Here is a 17,716-nt window from a genome sequence, read left to right on the forward strand (position 1 = left end):
CTGGGTGGGCGGCTCCAGCAGTCTTCAGCAGTGCGTTGGTCTGTTGGTTGCAGTTGGCAGCTCATGTCCCGCGCCTGTGGGTGTACCGTTGTAGGGGTGTGGGCATGGCTTGTGCTTTCGGGGACTGGCTTGTGCTCCTAGGGGGTGTGCAGGGCTGTTGTTCTGTGGGCTCCTGGGCCCCCTGTGGGATCGATGTTCCTCTGGGGTTGCCGTGCTTTGGGCTCCAGCTGTTGTCTTGATCTTAGGGTGTCTGCGGGGCCCGTGGGTGGCTGCAGAGTCTGTCTGCTGCTCGAAGGCACTAGGATAAGTCCTGGATCTCAGCTACCAGAATTTATTGGGATTAATCCCCACGCACTCACAGGTGGACACCACACATACAAATACACACTGCTAGCAACTGCCACGCACACTCCCTGGATAACAACGTTCTTCTTAGTCCTTTCTCCTTTTTTAACATTTTTTCCTTTTTCTGTCCTCTCCTTTACCGCTATAACTGCTATCCTAAACGGATACTGATGAGCTCAATTTATCAATGTCTATTTCTATGTCTGTGTTTTATCACATACATGCTGTCATTTTTTGTTTCTGAGGCTCCTTGTTTCACTTGTTCCCCCCTCTTGGAAAAGCGATGCTGACTGGTTGTTTAGCTGATCAAACATGTGGACAAGGGGGACCAGCTGCGGTGAAACTGTAAGTAAAGTTTAACTTCCAGTTGCAGAACTCCTCAACCGCCTCCCTGGCTGGTTCGCCAAGTGTCTTAGCAAGTGCCCGCACCTCGTTTTCTCCATACAGGAACAATGCATTGTGGTCTTGTGGCCAAAAGTGCTTATCCAGAGGTTCTGGCATTTGCACAAGGTCTGATTCTGGCATTAGCTTTGTGAGGCTGTCAAGCACAGATTGATAAAACACTCCGGATAATCTTGCCCGTGCCCTCAAGGAGTTCAACATCTGTAAATAGGCCCAGGGACGTGCGCTGTTTGGCCTTCAGTGTGGATTTACCTCCACTCACTTTAATGGCTGTCAGTATATCAATAGTCTGCTGAATGTGGCGACTGGCGCCCACTAGAAACATGTCTCTTTGCTGAAGTTTCAGTGTGAGGTCCTGCAGCTTCCGGAGTAGGTCTTTCATGTAAGCCAGATCCAGTAAAAACCTAGAGTTTGTGAGGCGTTTGTGTAGCCCCAGGAATGTCTTCCTCTCGGCGTCACCGCGAGATGCGTCCTCGCTTGCTGTTTTGAGGTGGCGCGCTAAAGCAGGGCAGTTATTCCAGACTGCTTTTACAGTATTAAAACTACTCGCCACCCCACCTGATGTTGAATATCTGTCCAATTCTCAAAATCTGCATAGGCTTTGCAGACTACATGTATAACCAAAAACCCTGCGCTCTTGTAATACCACAGATCATCCAAAGGACAGAGTTCTTCAACAAATAGGGGAAACACAATATACAATTGTACATTTGTTGAGGACCACTTACCATCAGACCACCTCATGGCATCATCTAGATGTGGTGGTATCCCTTTCCAAAGCGTGGCGTCTTTAGGGTAGCCCAGGTCCATTCGTCTCAGGTGGTCATCGTAGCGCCAGTAGCGGTTGTCCTTGAAGAAGTAGGTCTTGTCATTGTGCAGCCAGACAAAAGCTGCATCCACGCCCTCCATTGGCAGGCCGAAGTCACTGATTGGACGAGGGTAGCCCTCCTCCACGTTATTGTCTTTAAACACCCAGTACTTTAGACCTGCAGGAGGCAGGACATGGACATGTCAATCAAAGAAGGGAATGCGGCAGGGATGCTGTGAAATCATAACCGACCAAAAAGTACAAGTATACATAAAAAAATATCCCGAGTTTGACATGAATATGTTCTAATCTGCTTGAAAAGTCCTTAACTGGTCCTGGTCCTGCCTGGACCTAGTGTCAAAATAGGCTGTAGATTTTGTACCTTTGAAGAAGACTATCTTGTGGTCACCAGGCCTTTCATAGACAGCATCGACACTGTCCAGGTTGGGCGGCAGACCTCTCCAGAAACGATGGATCTGAGCGGGACGTAGAGACACCAGGTGTTTTTCTCTCGTCAGCCGCCAGAAATACTTCCCTAAAACAACGAGACAACTTGGAGTCAGGACACACCCACAGACAATCTACACAAAGTCCCTAAGACGCCTCGGATAGCAACAACTATGGTATTACACAGGCTCTGATTTGCATACTTTGCAAGTGCAATGATCTATCTACCAACCCTCCTTGGCATGGGGATTATGTCGAACCTGCTGAGTAGGCCTTTAAAGGCTTAAAAGAAATTGGAAACTAAATTAAACTTGCATTGTTGTTGTTTTCTTCATCATATGCAGACTATGTTTTCATTTAATGTGATTTAGCAGTAATCTGGCTCTCAATCTACAGAGGACTTAGAAAAACAGGTGGTTATTTGAAAATGGAAAACTTTAATTAACCGGCAGATGTGGCGCTTAAACGGCATCGTGTTAAGATTTCATTCATTCATTCACTCACTCACTCACCCATTTGTTGGTTCATTTGTTCATTCATTTATTTTGTTAATTTATTCATTCATTAATTCAAATGTGTTTGTTGATTCATCTTTCTTCTATCCATTCTTTATCTCTTTCTTTTGTTCAATAACTAAACACAAAAAGACATTTATGTTTGCAGGTTCTTCCGGAGAAACAAGTCAACAAGCTGTCTTTATAGGCGTACACATAGTGATACACAAACACTAACACATATTGGCATATACAAAGTTTGCAAATGTCTTGATGCAAGCTTAATAATCCAGGTAAGGAAATCCCAGGAGGAGTCTGAAAACTACATATTGTTCATAATAATTTGACAATTTGAAATATAAAGACCGAACGCATTTTTTACTGAAATCTGTACTGTATTTTGAATATAACAGTTTATTAACAGGAGGCAATGCCAATTGGCATTGGCATGCTGTAAGGTGGGGCGGATTGGGTAAGTGTGTTGGATATTTAGTTATCTGGATGCTTGCCACATAAAAATAATGTCTCATCATCTTCAATCAGTATGAAAAAAATATTGGCATGAAAAACAAAAAGCTGACTTTATTTTGAGCAATTTAACAGACATCCTAGATTTTAGCATTATTGTTATTGCCAAGAGGCGGCACAGTGGGGCAGTGGTTAACGCTGTCGCCTCACAGCAAGAAGGTCCTGAGTTCGAACCCTGGAGTTGTCCAACCTTGAGGGTCGCCCCGGGCCGTCCTCTGTGTGGAGTTTGCATGTTCTCCCTGTGTCTGTGTGGGTTTCCTCCTGGTGCTCCGGTTTCCTCCCACAGTCCAAAGACATGTAGGTCAGGTGAATCAGCCATACTAAATTGTCCCTAGGTGTGAATGTGTCGGCCCTGTGATGGACTGGCGGCCTGTCCGGGGTGTCTCCCCGTCCTGCCACCCAATGACTGCTGGGTTATGCTCCAGCATCCTGCGACCCGACTTGGGAAAAGTGGCTTGGATAATGGATGGATGGATGCTGTTGCCAAGTGAAAACCAGGGGGCACATCCCTCGAGAGGGTTAAGATGTACTTAACGCCCCACTTTCAACTGGATGACGGGGCCAAAAACTCGATGACTGCTTCGCTTTGTTTTGACCACGAAGGTCTGACGCACCCACTCTAAAATTAGACCTAGCCTGCTATGAGGGTGTATGAGTGATACCTGTTCTTGCTTGAAGCTTAGTTTTGGTACTGAGTCATATGAGACTTGTTCCAAATTGACATAAATATTGAATATGAAACTTTCTCTGACTCACACATGATATGTTCCTCTTTGGTTATTTTTTCATATAATCAACTCACTCTTAAAAATTGAAGAGGGGAGTCAGGGTATAAATTAATCAATATATTTATTAATTTATTTGTGCAAATGGGCAGGCATCTTTGTGTTCAGAATTTCAAAACACATGAGATGAACAAATTTATGATTTTAAAAAAAACATGTTTTTTTAACTTCAAGCATCCATCCATCCATTATCCAAACCACTTATCCTGCTCTCAGCGTCGCGGGAATGCTGGAGCCTATCCCAGCAGTCATCGGGCGGCAAGCAGGCAGACACCCTGGACAGGCCGCCAGTCCATCACAGGGCCCACACACACACACACACACACACACACACACACACACACACACACACACACACACACACATTCACACCAAGGGACAATAGGCTCGGTGCATTAATGTCACGCTGCGGAACTTCCGGGTGTGTCTGTTTGTATAAGAACTTCCGGTACAACCGGATGCTCACGTCCCTACTGAATTATTAGTTAGCTGCTAACTTGTCCGTCTGAAAACGTAATTTCGTCCGAAAAAATCAATGAATCAAGCAGGGCAAAAAGGGATGTGCAAGTATCAATACCGTGACTCAGGCTCCACTGAGCACTGTTGTGTGCCACAGTGTACGAATTCGGCGCGCTATAATTCTCTTTTAAGTTTCCATTCATTCCCTGGTAACTGCGAGGAAAGAGCTAAGTGGCTAGCGAAGATTTGGAGGGATGCATCTACCATCACCAAGAGTACAAAAGTGTGTAGTCGGCATTTTCAACCGTGTGATTTTGCTGTGCCAGCTACAGGTGTGTTAAGGAGGCTCAAGAAAGGAGATGCCCCCACACTCTTTGCGTGGAACGAGTACTCCAAACCTGCACCCAGGCCATTTAGTACGGCCGAGTCACCTGACTTACATGTCTTTGGACTGTGGGAGGAAATCGGAGCACCCGGAGGAAACCCACGCAGACACCGGCAGAACATGCAAACGCCACACAGAGGACGACCCCGAAGGTGGGACTACCCCGGGGCTCGAACCCAGGACCTTCTTGCTGTGAGGCGACCGCGCCTAACCACTGCGCCCACCGTGCTGCCCTATGAATGGCCAACTCATTCATAATAAACTAGTTTCCAAATCAATCATTCTCTACCTTTAGCATAACGGAATCATAATCCAACAAACCTTGAGTAACATTTACCCTCCCCACTTGCAACAAGGTGGTATTTATTACAAGAGAGCATTCCCACTGCTTTGGCTCCATCATATTAGATGACATCCAGCTTCAGCAACTTGCCCTACAGACAGAAGCTAGCCTAACAGTAAAACTTAAAATAAAAAACAAAAAAACTCAAGTACTTGAATCATTAATCACTAAATAAAAAAAAAAACCTACATTTTATAATCAAACGTTTACACAGGTAAACTTGATTTGTTTCACTGCGTTTTGTCATGTAATGAACGACCTTTTGTTCAGGCTGAAAAATGTGTGAAGCCGCACGAATCGATTAGTAAAGCGTAGGGGAGCCACGCATGACTCTTTTTTATCGATTACCCCCAAAATACACCCTAGGTCTTTTCCTCATCCTCTCCCTTTCTCTTTATTTGATTCTCTCTTATTGTCTTTCATCACCTCCCTTTCTGCTCTCTCATCATCTCCCTTTAATAACCCCCACCACCACCTCAACTCACTCCTCTCTCTCTCTCTCTCTCTCTCTCTCTCTCTCTCTCTCTCTCTCTCTTCTCTCTTCTCTCTCTCTCTTCTCTCTCTCTCACTCTCTCTCTCTCTCTCTCTCTCTCTCTCTCATCTCTCTCTCCTCTCTCTCTCTCTGCCCTTCTCTCTCTCTCTCTCTCTCTCTCTCTCTCTCTCTCTCTTCTCTCTCTCTCTCTCTCACTCTCTCTCTTCCTTCGGGTGTTTGTACCTTTGAAAAAGAAGGCCTCTCCGCGTATCTGGGCCACTGCATCAAAAGTGACTGGTGCAATCTGTCTGGGGCATCTCGCGCTAGCCTGAGGAAATGACAACAAGAAGAAAAAGTAAAGGGCGGAGGGAGAAAGGAGGTGGGACGAGAGAGAAGAAAGAGGGGAAAAAAGTAGTAGGAAGGGAAAGGAGAGGGCAAAATGATTCATGAGGGGAGAAGACAGAAGGAGGTGTGGTGAGAGGAGAATTTGGGACAAGTTTCCATGTAACATCAAATGACCCTAGCAGATAAAACATCTAGCCTTTTACACCCGGTACTACAATGTGACCTGTATCTGGATACACTATCTGGATAAGGAAAAAAATAGGTGCTATATGAAAGTGTAAACACACACAGTGCTGTTAAAATGGGGCTGAATCTGTGGGCGTCTGGGTAGTGTGGCGGTCTATTTCAATGCCTACCAACAAGGGGATCGCCGGTTCGAATCCCTGTGATACCTCTGGCTTGGTCAGGCGTCCCTAAAGACACAATCGGTTGGAAGCTGGATGTGGGTATGTGTCCTGGTCGCTGCACTAGCGCCTCCTCTGGTCGATTAGGGCACCTGTTCCGGGGAGGAGGGGGGACTGGGAGATTAGCGTGATCCTCCCATGTGCTACGTCCCCCTGGTGAAACTCCTCACTGTCAGGTGAAAAGAAGCGGCTGGCGACTCCACATGTATTGGAGGAGGCATGTGGTAGTCTGCAGCCCTCCCCCCCCCCCAGATCGGCAGAGGGGGTCGAGCAGCGACTGGGACGGCTCGGAAGAATGGGGTAATTGGCCAGATACAATTGGGGAGAAAAAGGAGGGGGGGGGGAGATCTTGGGTAAAGTGCACTGACTGAGCATTTTCTGGAGAACTGCTGAAACTCATAAATAATTTTTCTGATATCTAACCGTCATGGCTGATGCCTGGAGGGGGGGGGTTTAAACTAACTGTCCCTTCACACCTCTCGAATCTATCTGTGACCTCTTTTGGAGTCACAAATATCTTCTAAATTTGGGCAACGGGGCCTTTAGCATGTCGTGGTGTGTTACATACATGTGACATCATTCACAGCCACGTCACATACAAGCAATATGTACAAACACACTCATCAACTTTAGCAAGGTATGAATCAGGACGAGGGACCCACCAACCAGAGAACTTGCGTGCACAGCAACGGCTGCTATTCACACGAGCTCTCCGACTGGTGGGTCAGCAGACCAATCAAAAGACTGACAACAGGTCACCTGTCCAGATTTCAGGCGTGAAAACCGAACATGTCTGATATCATGGTAACAGCTCCGCGTGGTCACATGCTCAACTGGGAGGCAAGCGACTGGAACACTGAATCCCCAAAATCTACCAGATGTGTGCCGACTGTCCACGGTGACGACACTAGTTTACAGACTGACGCCGAGTCTCCAGAAACTCGATAATCAGTTGTCACGGTCACAGTGGGGACGTAATCAGTCTTTAAATGGTCTACCAGCTTACGTGTCATCATGAAGTGTTTTATTTCTGAACCTGTTAGTGCGTCCTCTACCTTGCCCATTCGGCACTTAGTAAATGCTTATCCATCTCTCCTCTAATGAGTTTTGTCCCATTTCTATAATGAAGAGATTTTCTGTGGCGTTTTCCCTCATCCAAAATCCAGCTTCTAACTCTGGAGGGTATTGTTTATTGTCATTTACTGCATTGACCCGTTTTTCATTGTGTAAATGTAAATGAGAACGCGGCTGGGATTTGAGGCAATGTAAATAAACTCCACTGTCACGCCCGCCGTGACAGTGAAAAAGTGCCATTAGTTTTTATTGACAGTGGACAGACATGCTACCTCTTCGCCTCCTCATCTGCTCTGAAGGGATGTAAAATTAATGAAACCTAATCAAGGTAGCCTATACAAATGCATGATCAGATTATCTATTACCCAGAAGCATACCTAGATACAGGTCACATGGTAATGTTAGCCACTGCTTTTGTCCTTGTACAGTTGTTTTGGTTACAATACATTTTGTTCTCTGCATTTAACCCATCCTAGCTGTGTAGCTAGTAGCAGTGGGCAGCCGCCATGCAGCACCCGGGGACCAACTCCAGTTCTTCTTTCCATTGCCTTGCTCAGGGGCACAGACAGGAGTATTAACCCTAACATGCATGTCTTTTTGATGATGGGGGGAAACCGGAGCACCCGGAGGAAACCCACCACAGACACGGGGAGAACATTTAAACTCCACACAGAAAGGACCTGGGTTTTGGGGCGTCCGGGTAGCGTGGTGGTCTATTTCATTGCCTACCAACATGGAGATCGCCGGTTAGAATCCCCGTGTTACCTCTGGCTTGGTTGGGCGTCCCTAAAGACACAATTGGCCGTGTCCGCGGGTAGGAAGCCAGATGCGGGTATGTGTCCTGGTCGCTGCACTAGCACCTCCTCTGGTCGGTTGGGGCACCTGTTCGGGGGGGGGGGGGAACTGGGGGGAATAGCGTGATTCTCCCACGGGCTACGTCCCCCTGGCGAAACTCCTGGTTTCAGGAGTCAGGTGAAAAGAAGCGGCTGGCGACTCCACACGCATGAGAGGAGGCATGTGGTAGTTTGCAGCCCTCCCCGGATCAGCAGAGGGGGTGGAGCAGCGACCGGGACAGCTCAGAAGAGTGGGGTAATTGGCCGGATACAATTGGGGAGAAAAAGGGGGGGGGGGGAGTCTAACTATTTCTGAAATAAAGATAGTTTATGTGTTTAAATCGAGGATATCTTAACTGTCACTATAACCTCATTAATCCCTATTTTTATTTATTGCACAATAGTATTTGTTGATCCAATGTATGATCGATTTTGTTTATCCCAACTATTTGTGACATATTGTTTTTGTTCCCTGTGATTATAAACTTGCATGTGGACCAATTAAACCTGGCCAAACATCAGCAAGGATGCTATCGACTTGACGGCGAGGTCTCTTAATATATTCATGCTCAGGGCTAATAAGAGATTGAAACCACTGACGTGGACAGCCTGTCAATAACGAGGCCATTAGCACCACAGGGCCGCCACTGTGAGTGGGAGCCTGCCAGCCCTCATATCAACAAAGATCTCTATTCAGAGTATTTGGACTTTTAACACAATGCTTAATGCCTCGTGGTCAATATTGGCAGCCATCGTCGGGCGCTGATTCACCTTTTCCACACATCCCTCCCAGATGGGGGTGGATGAAAAATGAGCGGCGACTGCAGTGACTAGCTGATGGGAGATAAGACAAAGAGGGTTAAGTGTCCCGCTTGTTCTGACTCAACCGTTAAATCTACTCTCTGTTTGGCACTGTCTCTCTCTCTCGCCCTCCTTCTTTCCTGTGTGTGTGTGTGTGCTTATTGTCTTGATGCATCCCCAATAATCCGGGTAAGAAAATCAAAGATGGTTTACTCAGTTTATCTGGATACAATGTTTATTGACAGATACGTTCTATCGCTCAACTAAGTGACCTCTTCAGTCCAACAGAAGATGTCGCTGGCTGCGTTTACATGTACAGTTAAGTCGAGCTACAGTTACAGCTCAATTAGGCCGTGTAACTGGACTACGGCCATTGTCCCAGTATACAAGAACCGGGGGAGAATCGATTTATTGGCGGAAGTACGTCCGACCCCCGTATGGTAGGTGGCGACATGCCCCCTTTCAGCTATTGGATCGTGGGAACTATGGATCAGGCGCAGAACGCCTAGGCCAGTTCGGGGCTGATTGAAGCATATACATGCCAGAGTAAATCCATCCCAACTGCATTATCTAGGTGTGATAGTCCGACTTTGAGAAAATCGATTTAGTACGAGTTCAGTCAGACTAACACGTTTACATGTATTTTAAAAGTCCAGTTTTAGTCGGACTAACACAATAAATCCACTTTTTCTTACATCACGTAAATGTACTGACTGAAGATGCCACCTCAGTCAGTATGTTTACATGTACTTACGTCACTTTTTCTCGACCAAGCCAGAGGTAACACGGGGATTCGAACCGGCGAGCCCCGTGCTGGTAGGCAATGGAATAGACTGCCACACTATCACACTACCCAGATGCCCCTTTTAACTTGCACTTTTATACTTCCCAATATGTGATTTACATGACGGGGTTAAACTGGACTTGCTGAAAGAAGTCTGTCAAGACACGGTTGTAAAAGTTTAGCAGTGGTCCCGTATCCAAAATCCTCACAGCGAAGCCAGCGAGAAAAATAACACTATAACCAATGGAAGCCCTGAGAGGCAAGAGAGGGGAAAAAAATCTGGTGATCCATTTTCTAAGTCTGCTCTAAATTGTTTTTTCTCCTGTGTTTATGACTTAAGAACTGAGGGGAAAAAGGTTTTGCCAGGATAATCTTTCTAAGGTACCTGGTTTTTTTCGTCTGTGAAACAGGTGGGAAAAGGATTATGTAAATGCAGTCCATTTATCTTAGAGCGTGAGCTGTGGACTGAATGTAAATATGTCGAACAAGTCCAAATCCTCCCCCTTCTCTTTTTTTGGGAGGTTTCTCGAGGCAAAAACTTGCTATCATTATTGCAACTGCATGGTTTGTCTTTCTATGAGACCATTTTGAAATTGACTTAGTCACATCATTCAACCCAATATATGAAGTGACAGTCGTCTCACTTCAACTCGCGCAGTCTGTCAAGAGGAGTGTATCAAGATTCTACAGTTTCTTCAGCAGACGCTTTTATCCAAGGCGACGTACATCTGAGAGCTAGTTGGCTTGTATAGCATTAGGAGTCTAAGCCACGGACTCTTACCGGAGACTCATCCCAGCCAGAGTTTGAACCCGATCTGCGGTGGGAAAGCCGGCGTTCTTACCTACTGAGCTATCCAGCTGCTAGAGTTTACTTTTTTCCCCATCATTCAAATTAGATGTACAATAAACATTCAAAACGGCCACAGCGATACTACATAACCATGGATCCGTGTTAATATTTTACTTACAAGACGGTGGATCTGTTCTCAGGAAGGTCCAACAGGACGGGTGGTTCAGCTGTCTGAGAGGGGTTTCCTGGTGGACTGGTGTGGGACACTGACTCTCTGACCCCTAGGAGGACAAGGGGTCAAAGGTCAGCTCACGTGGATCTACTATATGCATACCAGTCTTCTACTGCTTTCCATCAACATGTTTTGTGCTAAGGTGTGAGTGAATAAGAAACACTACGCAGAAATACCACATTTCTATGAAAAAAATCCTACATACTGCAAAATAATTTTTTTTTATATGTTCTTGAGGTGGAAAAGTTAGCATGACCATAAAAAGAAGATGCAGCAAAGGTAATGGAAACTGTATGTATGACTAAATGATGATGAAGTAGTTTAAGTCAGTAGCCATTGATTTAGCACTTCGCATGTTGGATTTCTTCGTCTTCGTCTTCACGGCGTGCAGTAAGACCAGCTGACATAAACATAAAATGATAACTTTTCTATTGTAAGTAATGATAAGTCTTGACAGCTCTCCCCTCCTTTCTCCTTGGGATTTAGCGCTTTGTTAGCTTTTGTGCTAGCTGTTGTTGTAAGCAACAAGTACCGGTGCTCTTTTGATGACATAGTCTCGTCGCACCCGGCACAAAGGTGGACTGTGTATTCATATAAATCTAATTGATAGAAACCCACAATCGAGTTGCCATTTGCATTTTCTTTTCCCCAGTTGTATCTGGCGAATTACCCCCACTCCCCCTCTGCTGATCCGGGGAGGGCTGCAGACTACCACATGCCTCCTCCGATACATGTGGAGTCACCCGCCGCTTCTTTTCACCTGACAGTGAGGAGTTTCGCCAGGGGGACGCAGCGCGTGGAAGGATCCTCCCTGCTCCCCCTCCCCCCCGAACAAGCACCCTGACCAACCAGAGGAGGCGCTAGTGCAGCGACCAGGACACATGCCCATATCCGGTTTCCCACCTGCAGACACGGCCAATTGTGCCTGAAGGGATGCCTGACTAAGCCGGAGGTAACACGGGGATTCGATTCGGCGAGCCCCGTGTTGGTAGGCAACGGAGTAGACCGCCACGCCACCCGGACGCCCTGCTATTTGCATTATCTTCCGTTGACTCTTCAAAACTAACCTTAACATTTGTTCATCATTTGAATGGAGGCACAGTTTAATTCCTTTTTGTGTTGTTGTTCTCTGTCTTGCTCCCCACATCTCTGTTCACTTTACACATTTCAAATTCTGGTTATTTAACAGGAATTCAATTCAGCTGAATTCAAGTTACTTTAGAAGACAACTGTTGACTTTGCTCAGCCACCCCGTGGTTTCTGTGTCCATCGCTCCATCCTTATTTCCATCCCCGACTGTATTTACTATCTCACTTTCCTCCCGTCACTCTCTGTCGCTCTCTCTCTATTTCTTTTTCCATCTCTATTAAACCTCAGTATGATATGCAGGTCTTGTGCCATAGGGATGGGCAATTAACTCCACTCTGACCCCAAATGGCAGGGTAATTAAATCAATAACCCTCCTCTAGAGTCCTCATCAATTCTCACTTCCTGCGAGGAAAGGCCTGTGTTCTCTCCATCTGTACAACTCCAGTTCAAGTTCAACTTTATCATTTGTATTGAAATACAATGAAATTCTTATGCTTTGGCTGTCTCTGCCTTAACACAAAGGACACAAGGACAAAAGACACAAAGGCACACCATCCCTACACCAGACTATGTACACAGTGAACTTGTACATTATATACACAATATAAAAAAGTATACAATAACACAACAATGTAAGGTGCGTATGGGTGCGTCAGCTGTTCAGCAACCTGACTGCCCGTGGAAAGAAACTACTATCGAGATGGGTGGTGTGTGATTTGATGCTTCACTAACGTATTTTAGACGGAAGGAGCAAGAACAGAACATGAGAAGGATGGGTGGTGTCCTTAATGATGTTTTGGGCTTTCCTTTTGCAGCGAGTGGTGTAAATATTGTGAAGTTGTGGTAGTTCCACGTCAGTGAATTTTGCCGCCGTCTTCACAGTCCTTCGAGGCAGCCTGTTGAGACTCTATTGATGGCACTGTGATAAAAGTTAACAAGAATTTTGGTACTCGTACCAGAACTCTTGAGACGCCTCAGAAAATACGGTCTCTGCTGTTCCTTGATCAGGATGCAATTATTGTTGAGAGACCATGTGAGGGTGTGGGCAACTGACACCAGCAGGGAAGATGGAGTACCGGCACCTCGCCAGGAATCATAAGCATTTACAGCACATGCTCATGGGGCAACGGTGAGCGGGGTAAAGGGGAATTTTGTGTACATAGCCAGTGTGGGTCTCAGGATGGCACTTCGTTTTTTATGGGGACGTACGTGGCAGATTGGCAGGATGCCTGGAAACGGATGATTTGGAGAAATGTAATGATTGTGTGAGAGGAGGATGTGGACGGAAAGATAATGGAAAGGTTTTCAGATGAAAAATAGGGTGGACCGAAGAGTCGGTGGGGGTATAGGGCAGAGAATGGTGGAGGACATGCTTGAAAGGAAGGAGGAGATGGAAAAGAGAAGGAAGGGATGGGTGCTAGAAAGGAGATGTGGGAGTACAGGAGGACTGGAACAGGAACACACACACACACACACACACCCACCCACGCACACACACACACACACTGAAATACACACAGACAGAGGTGCCTATCAAGCAGTGTTGTGTATGTTTTTGTTTGTATTTGTATTTAGATGGATGGACGGTGTTACTTCATACCATACCATACCATACCACACACACATACACACACACATCATCATCAGCGGTCACTTGGGGTCGAGTATGATCATCCCCCCTTTGGGTCCCTCTGGGTCCTCAGGTGGACGTAGAGGCTGATCCTGGAGCCGCATAACAGGAGGACACCTGTGCATGACAGCTTTTTGCGTGAAGTGGCTGATGAGCCTGCGGCTATCACACAGGCCTTGGCAGGGAGTGGCCAGAGTCCAATGGCATGGAGAACCAAGACAATTGGGGACCACCCTCTATTGCAGCCTTCATCCACCTTCACTGCCATTGTGACCTGGAGACATCTTCTGCCAGTTCTGCCATTTAGGTCTTTGTTTGATCTTTGTTGGATCGTGCTTGACCTGGAACCTCCCCCTTGACTTGTCCACCTTGAGTGACCCTACCAGCAGCCAAGCTCTGGATTGAATAGCTCTCGGAATCATTGGTACACGTAAGCTTCTCCACCATGGCAAGGTCCAGGAGAAGCCACACACACACATGCACAAATAAGCACACATGCACAAATATGTACACATGCACAAACACGCATGCATGCACGCACACAAACACACAGACACACACACAGACTTACACACAGACAGAGGTGCCTATCAAGCAGTGCTGTGTTTGTATTTAAGTGGGTGGACGGTGTTCCTTCATACCGTAGAGCTGCCAGACGCGGACTTTGTCTTCGTAGGGTAAGTCGTATTTCAGAGGGTCGCCTACAGGACCTTGGTAGTACGGTCGCATAATGGACTCCATGGCTGAGGTGTGAACCAGGCCGATGGCGTGACCAAACTCATGGACCGCGACCGCGAATAGATCCATTCCATGAGAGTCTGAGAGAGAGAGAGAGAGAGAGAGAGAGAGAGAGAGAGAGAGAGAGAGAGAGAGAGAGAGAGTGAGAGAGAGAGAGAATGACACTTGATTTTAAATGTGAATACCGTCTCATTAGAGAATAGTAACTAAAACGCCTTACAAGAAGGAAAAAGACAAGGAGAGAATGATGCAGAATTTGTAAAGACAGATGGAGGTGTGACGGTGGGCCGGTTAGACGGGACAGGAGAGAGATGGAAAAGAGCAAGCGATGTTGGCATTTCACTAATGATAATAATAATGATAATATTTACTTACGTAGTACCATTCTTAACGAGATTACAAAGTGCTTTACAATAAAATAAAGAAAATTAAGACAAATGATAAAATAAGACAATAAAACACCAAATACCAATAAAAGATAAAATAAAACAAAGCTGGAATGTGGCAGCAAACGCAAGATAAAAGAAAGGAGCTCAAAGGCAATTCATAACCAGTAAAGAACAGTCACACTAAGATTAAGACATTTAAAAGGGCTTGATGTAAAAACAGATCTTTAAAAGACATAATTGGAGATGACAATGTAGTGATTTCATTGGGCATCAAAGTATCCGCATCTATCTCATTTCCTCTTTGTAGTGCTTTGATGCTTGAAGTTTGTAACATGTGTTAATTCGGCCTAGCCCCCTCTCTGTTGCGAGGAGCGGGCCTGTGATTTATCCCCCTCATGACTTATTGCCATATTGTGAGTTCAGAGGCAAGGCACATGACTCTGCAAGTTTTAAGCACTCTTAGGCATGCAGTGCTTAGCGATAACTATGGTAATTTTGCTTTAGCCCCTGAACTGTCAATCAAAAATCTGAGTACAGAGACACACCTAGAGAGACTGCAGGCTATTAGAAGACATCCCCCCTGGTATTTTGCTAAAATAAGAAAAAAAAAAAGGGAAAAAATCCTCTGGAAACCTCTGATCTGGTTCTGCTAACTAGACAAAACCTGTGGCTTGGAGATTCAGATATGCAGAAAAGTGGAGCGCTAGCATGTCACGGCAGGCTAGCTTAGCGTCCCTCGGCGGGAAGGCTCAGGTCCACATGCTGTCAGCCTTCGGCTGGACTTGGCTTGGGAACATCTCCGCTGTGCCCCGTCAAAGACACATGACAATGGACCACATGCACACATGGTTACAAGAGTCACCTGGGATGTTCGCAAGCCAAATGCCCCCGCTAATCTACAGGAGCACATGGTGCATGGTGTTAGGGTGAATGAAAGGAAGAAAGAAGAGAGATTTAGACGGGAGGAGGTACAGTCCATCACCAAGGTGCCAGCTCTGAGGTGACAGGGGAGGACTTAGTGCCTGTGGCCAAAGTCAGAGCTCAGAGATTTGGGTCGACAAACTGAATTCATTTAGAAAGAAAGACAGAAAGAGAGAAAAGAAAGAAAGCAAGCAAGAAAGAAAGAAGTACATGCAGAAAGAGAAATTGAGATAGAGCGAGACTGCCAGCAGCATCTGTTTTGCAAGGCAAATGCTATTATTGTACGTGGGATGGATGGAAAATCATTTATTCTAGTCCAGCTGGTAGTTTGATTGATTGAAGGCTTCAAAAGTACCAGTATTAAAAATTCGGAGAGGCTTCAAGGTTATTACGATGTACTCCCAGTTTTTCATGAGACTTATTTAAAGCGCAACTGAGCATCTTGTGAATTCCTTTAGAAACAAAGAGAGAATACAATCAGTAGTAGTAGTGGTAGTAATAGCAGTAACAGCAGCAGCAGTAGCAATAATAGCAGTAGTAGTTGTAGTAAAAGTAGTGGTAGTAGTAGTAGTAGTAGTAGCAGTAATAATTGTACAAAGAGAGAATATAATCAATAGTAGTAGTAGTGGTAGTAATAGCAGTAACAGCACTAGCAGTAGCAATAATAGTAGTAGTAGACCAAATGCTGGACCTCCAGCACAACAGAATCTGTTTATATACTTAGCCTATTTTAGTCTTTTATGTATTTACTCGTATTCTGTGTATTGAGTGTAAAGCACTTTGTAACCGTATGTTTTTAAAAGTGCTATGCAAATAAAATTTTGCTTGCTAGTTGTAGTAAAAGTAGTTGTAGTAGTAATCATAGTCACAGAAGCAATAGTAGTGATAGTAGTAGTAGTAGTAGTGGTGGTGGTGGTGGTAGTAGTAGTTAGGCATAGGTGCCGAAACCGGTATTTAACGGGCACTGGTGCTGAAATATTAAAAATTGTAGTGTTGACAAACTCCGACGTTAACGGTTCTGCTATAGGTATTGGAGAAATTAAGAAAATAAACTTCCTATTTATTTAGGCTACATAAACTTTACCTTGCACCTTTTATCTCGCCAACTCCCTTTCTAATTCGCGATAAGATTAAGACATTTGTCTACGGTGTATTTTCGCTAATATAGAGATCCGTCCCTCGGATCCTGTCCTATGTGCTCGCTGGGGAGCGGGGCCTACTATCTCTGTCGCACGCTCTCAGGCATGCGCACAGTCTGCTCTTAGTGACAATGGCGGAGAGAGAACAAAACGGTCAAAAGTCTGGTTATACTTCACTAGTCGATGCTGACGGTGCTCGCTGCCACAAGTGCAACAAGTCTTTAGCATGTAAGGGTGGAAACACAAGTAATCGTTTAAAACATTTAGCAAATGTACACCAAATACAGGCGGAGAAATGCACAGTTTTCGACTGTCTAGCTCGTAGTTCATCTCGTTGGCCCATCCACCTCAGTTATGTTATGTATGCTAGCAGCCTAGAGCCCACACAGAGTTAATAATAATAATAATTATTATTATTATAATAGTAATACATTTTATTTGTGGGCGCCTTTCAGAGCACTCAAGGACATCTTATAGAACACAGTTAAAAAACAAGCAGCACTGTATCGACAGTATTAATTCAAAACAACGCAGGGTAGGCATTAAAAAGTTAATACAACAGATAAGTATAAAATCATCATCATTACAAAACTCAGTGAAGCGTGGATCAGACTGAATATGCCAGTTTGCTCGGTTGGTAACCTGTGTGTGGTGTGTTTGTGGGCAAATCAAATTCTGCTCAGGACCCCAAAAAGGATTGGGCCACTGGGCCGGCCCTGAATTTTCAACCACATTATTACCTGTCATTAGACTGCACCTCAGGTCACCAGGGAAAGAGATAATAAAAGCAATGTGCTACCTATTAAAACAAAAAACAGTGATCCTAGGCCTCCATTTATGTGACAACCCATCAACATCCCGCCCTCATGTACAGCAGTGGATACCTGAACCATCAATCAACCAGCTAGGGCGAGTTGGTTCGCTTAATGGGGCGTTTAACAACACGCTGGCCTCGCTGTTCTCTAAATGCCCAGTTTAAACTCAAGGTTAATTATTCATATCGCAAGATGGCCTTGGAAGTCCCAGATTTTGGGTCCTTCTGGAGACAATGCTCTGTAAAATGGGGGATTGGGGCACCG

At 45.4% G+C, this 17,716-nt stretch overlaps 1 protein-coding gene across 1 annotated transcript in view; it reads right to left on the reverse strand.

Moving 5' to 3' along the window:
- LOC130121962 (matrix metalloproteinase-17-like) overlaps positions 1–17,716 on the reverse strand; it is an 84,870-nt gene that overhangs the window by 9,132 nt on the left and 58,022 nt on the right. Inside the window, 6 exon segments of the mRNA XM_056290954.1 lie at positions 1,476–1,733; positions 1,938–2,090; positions 5,712–5,757; positions 5,760–5,796; positions 10,678–10,780; positions 14,092–14,268. Coding sequence (XP_056146929.1) covers positions 1,476–1,733; positions 1,938–2,090; positions 5,712–5,757; positions 5,760–5,796; positions 10,678–10,780; positions 14,092–14,268 — 774 coding nt within the window.

The sequence above is a fragment of the Lampris incognitus genome, chromosome 12 (genome assembly GCF_029633865.1).
Source record: "Lampris incognitus isolate fLamInc1 chromosome 12, fLamInc1.hap2, whole genome shotgun sequence".
Classification (NCBI taxonomy): Eukaryota; Metazoa; Chordata; class Actinopteri; order Lampriformes; family Lampridae; genus Lampris; species Lampris incognitus.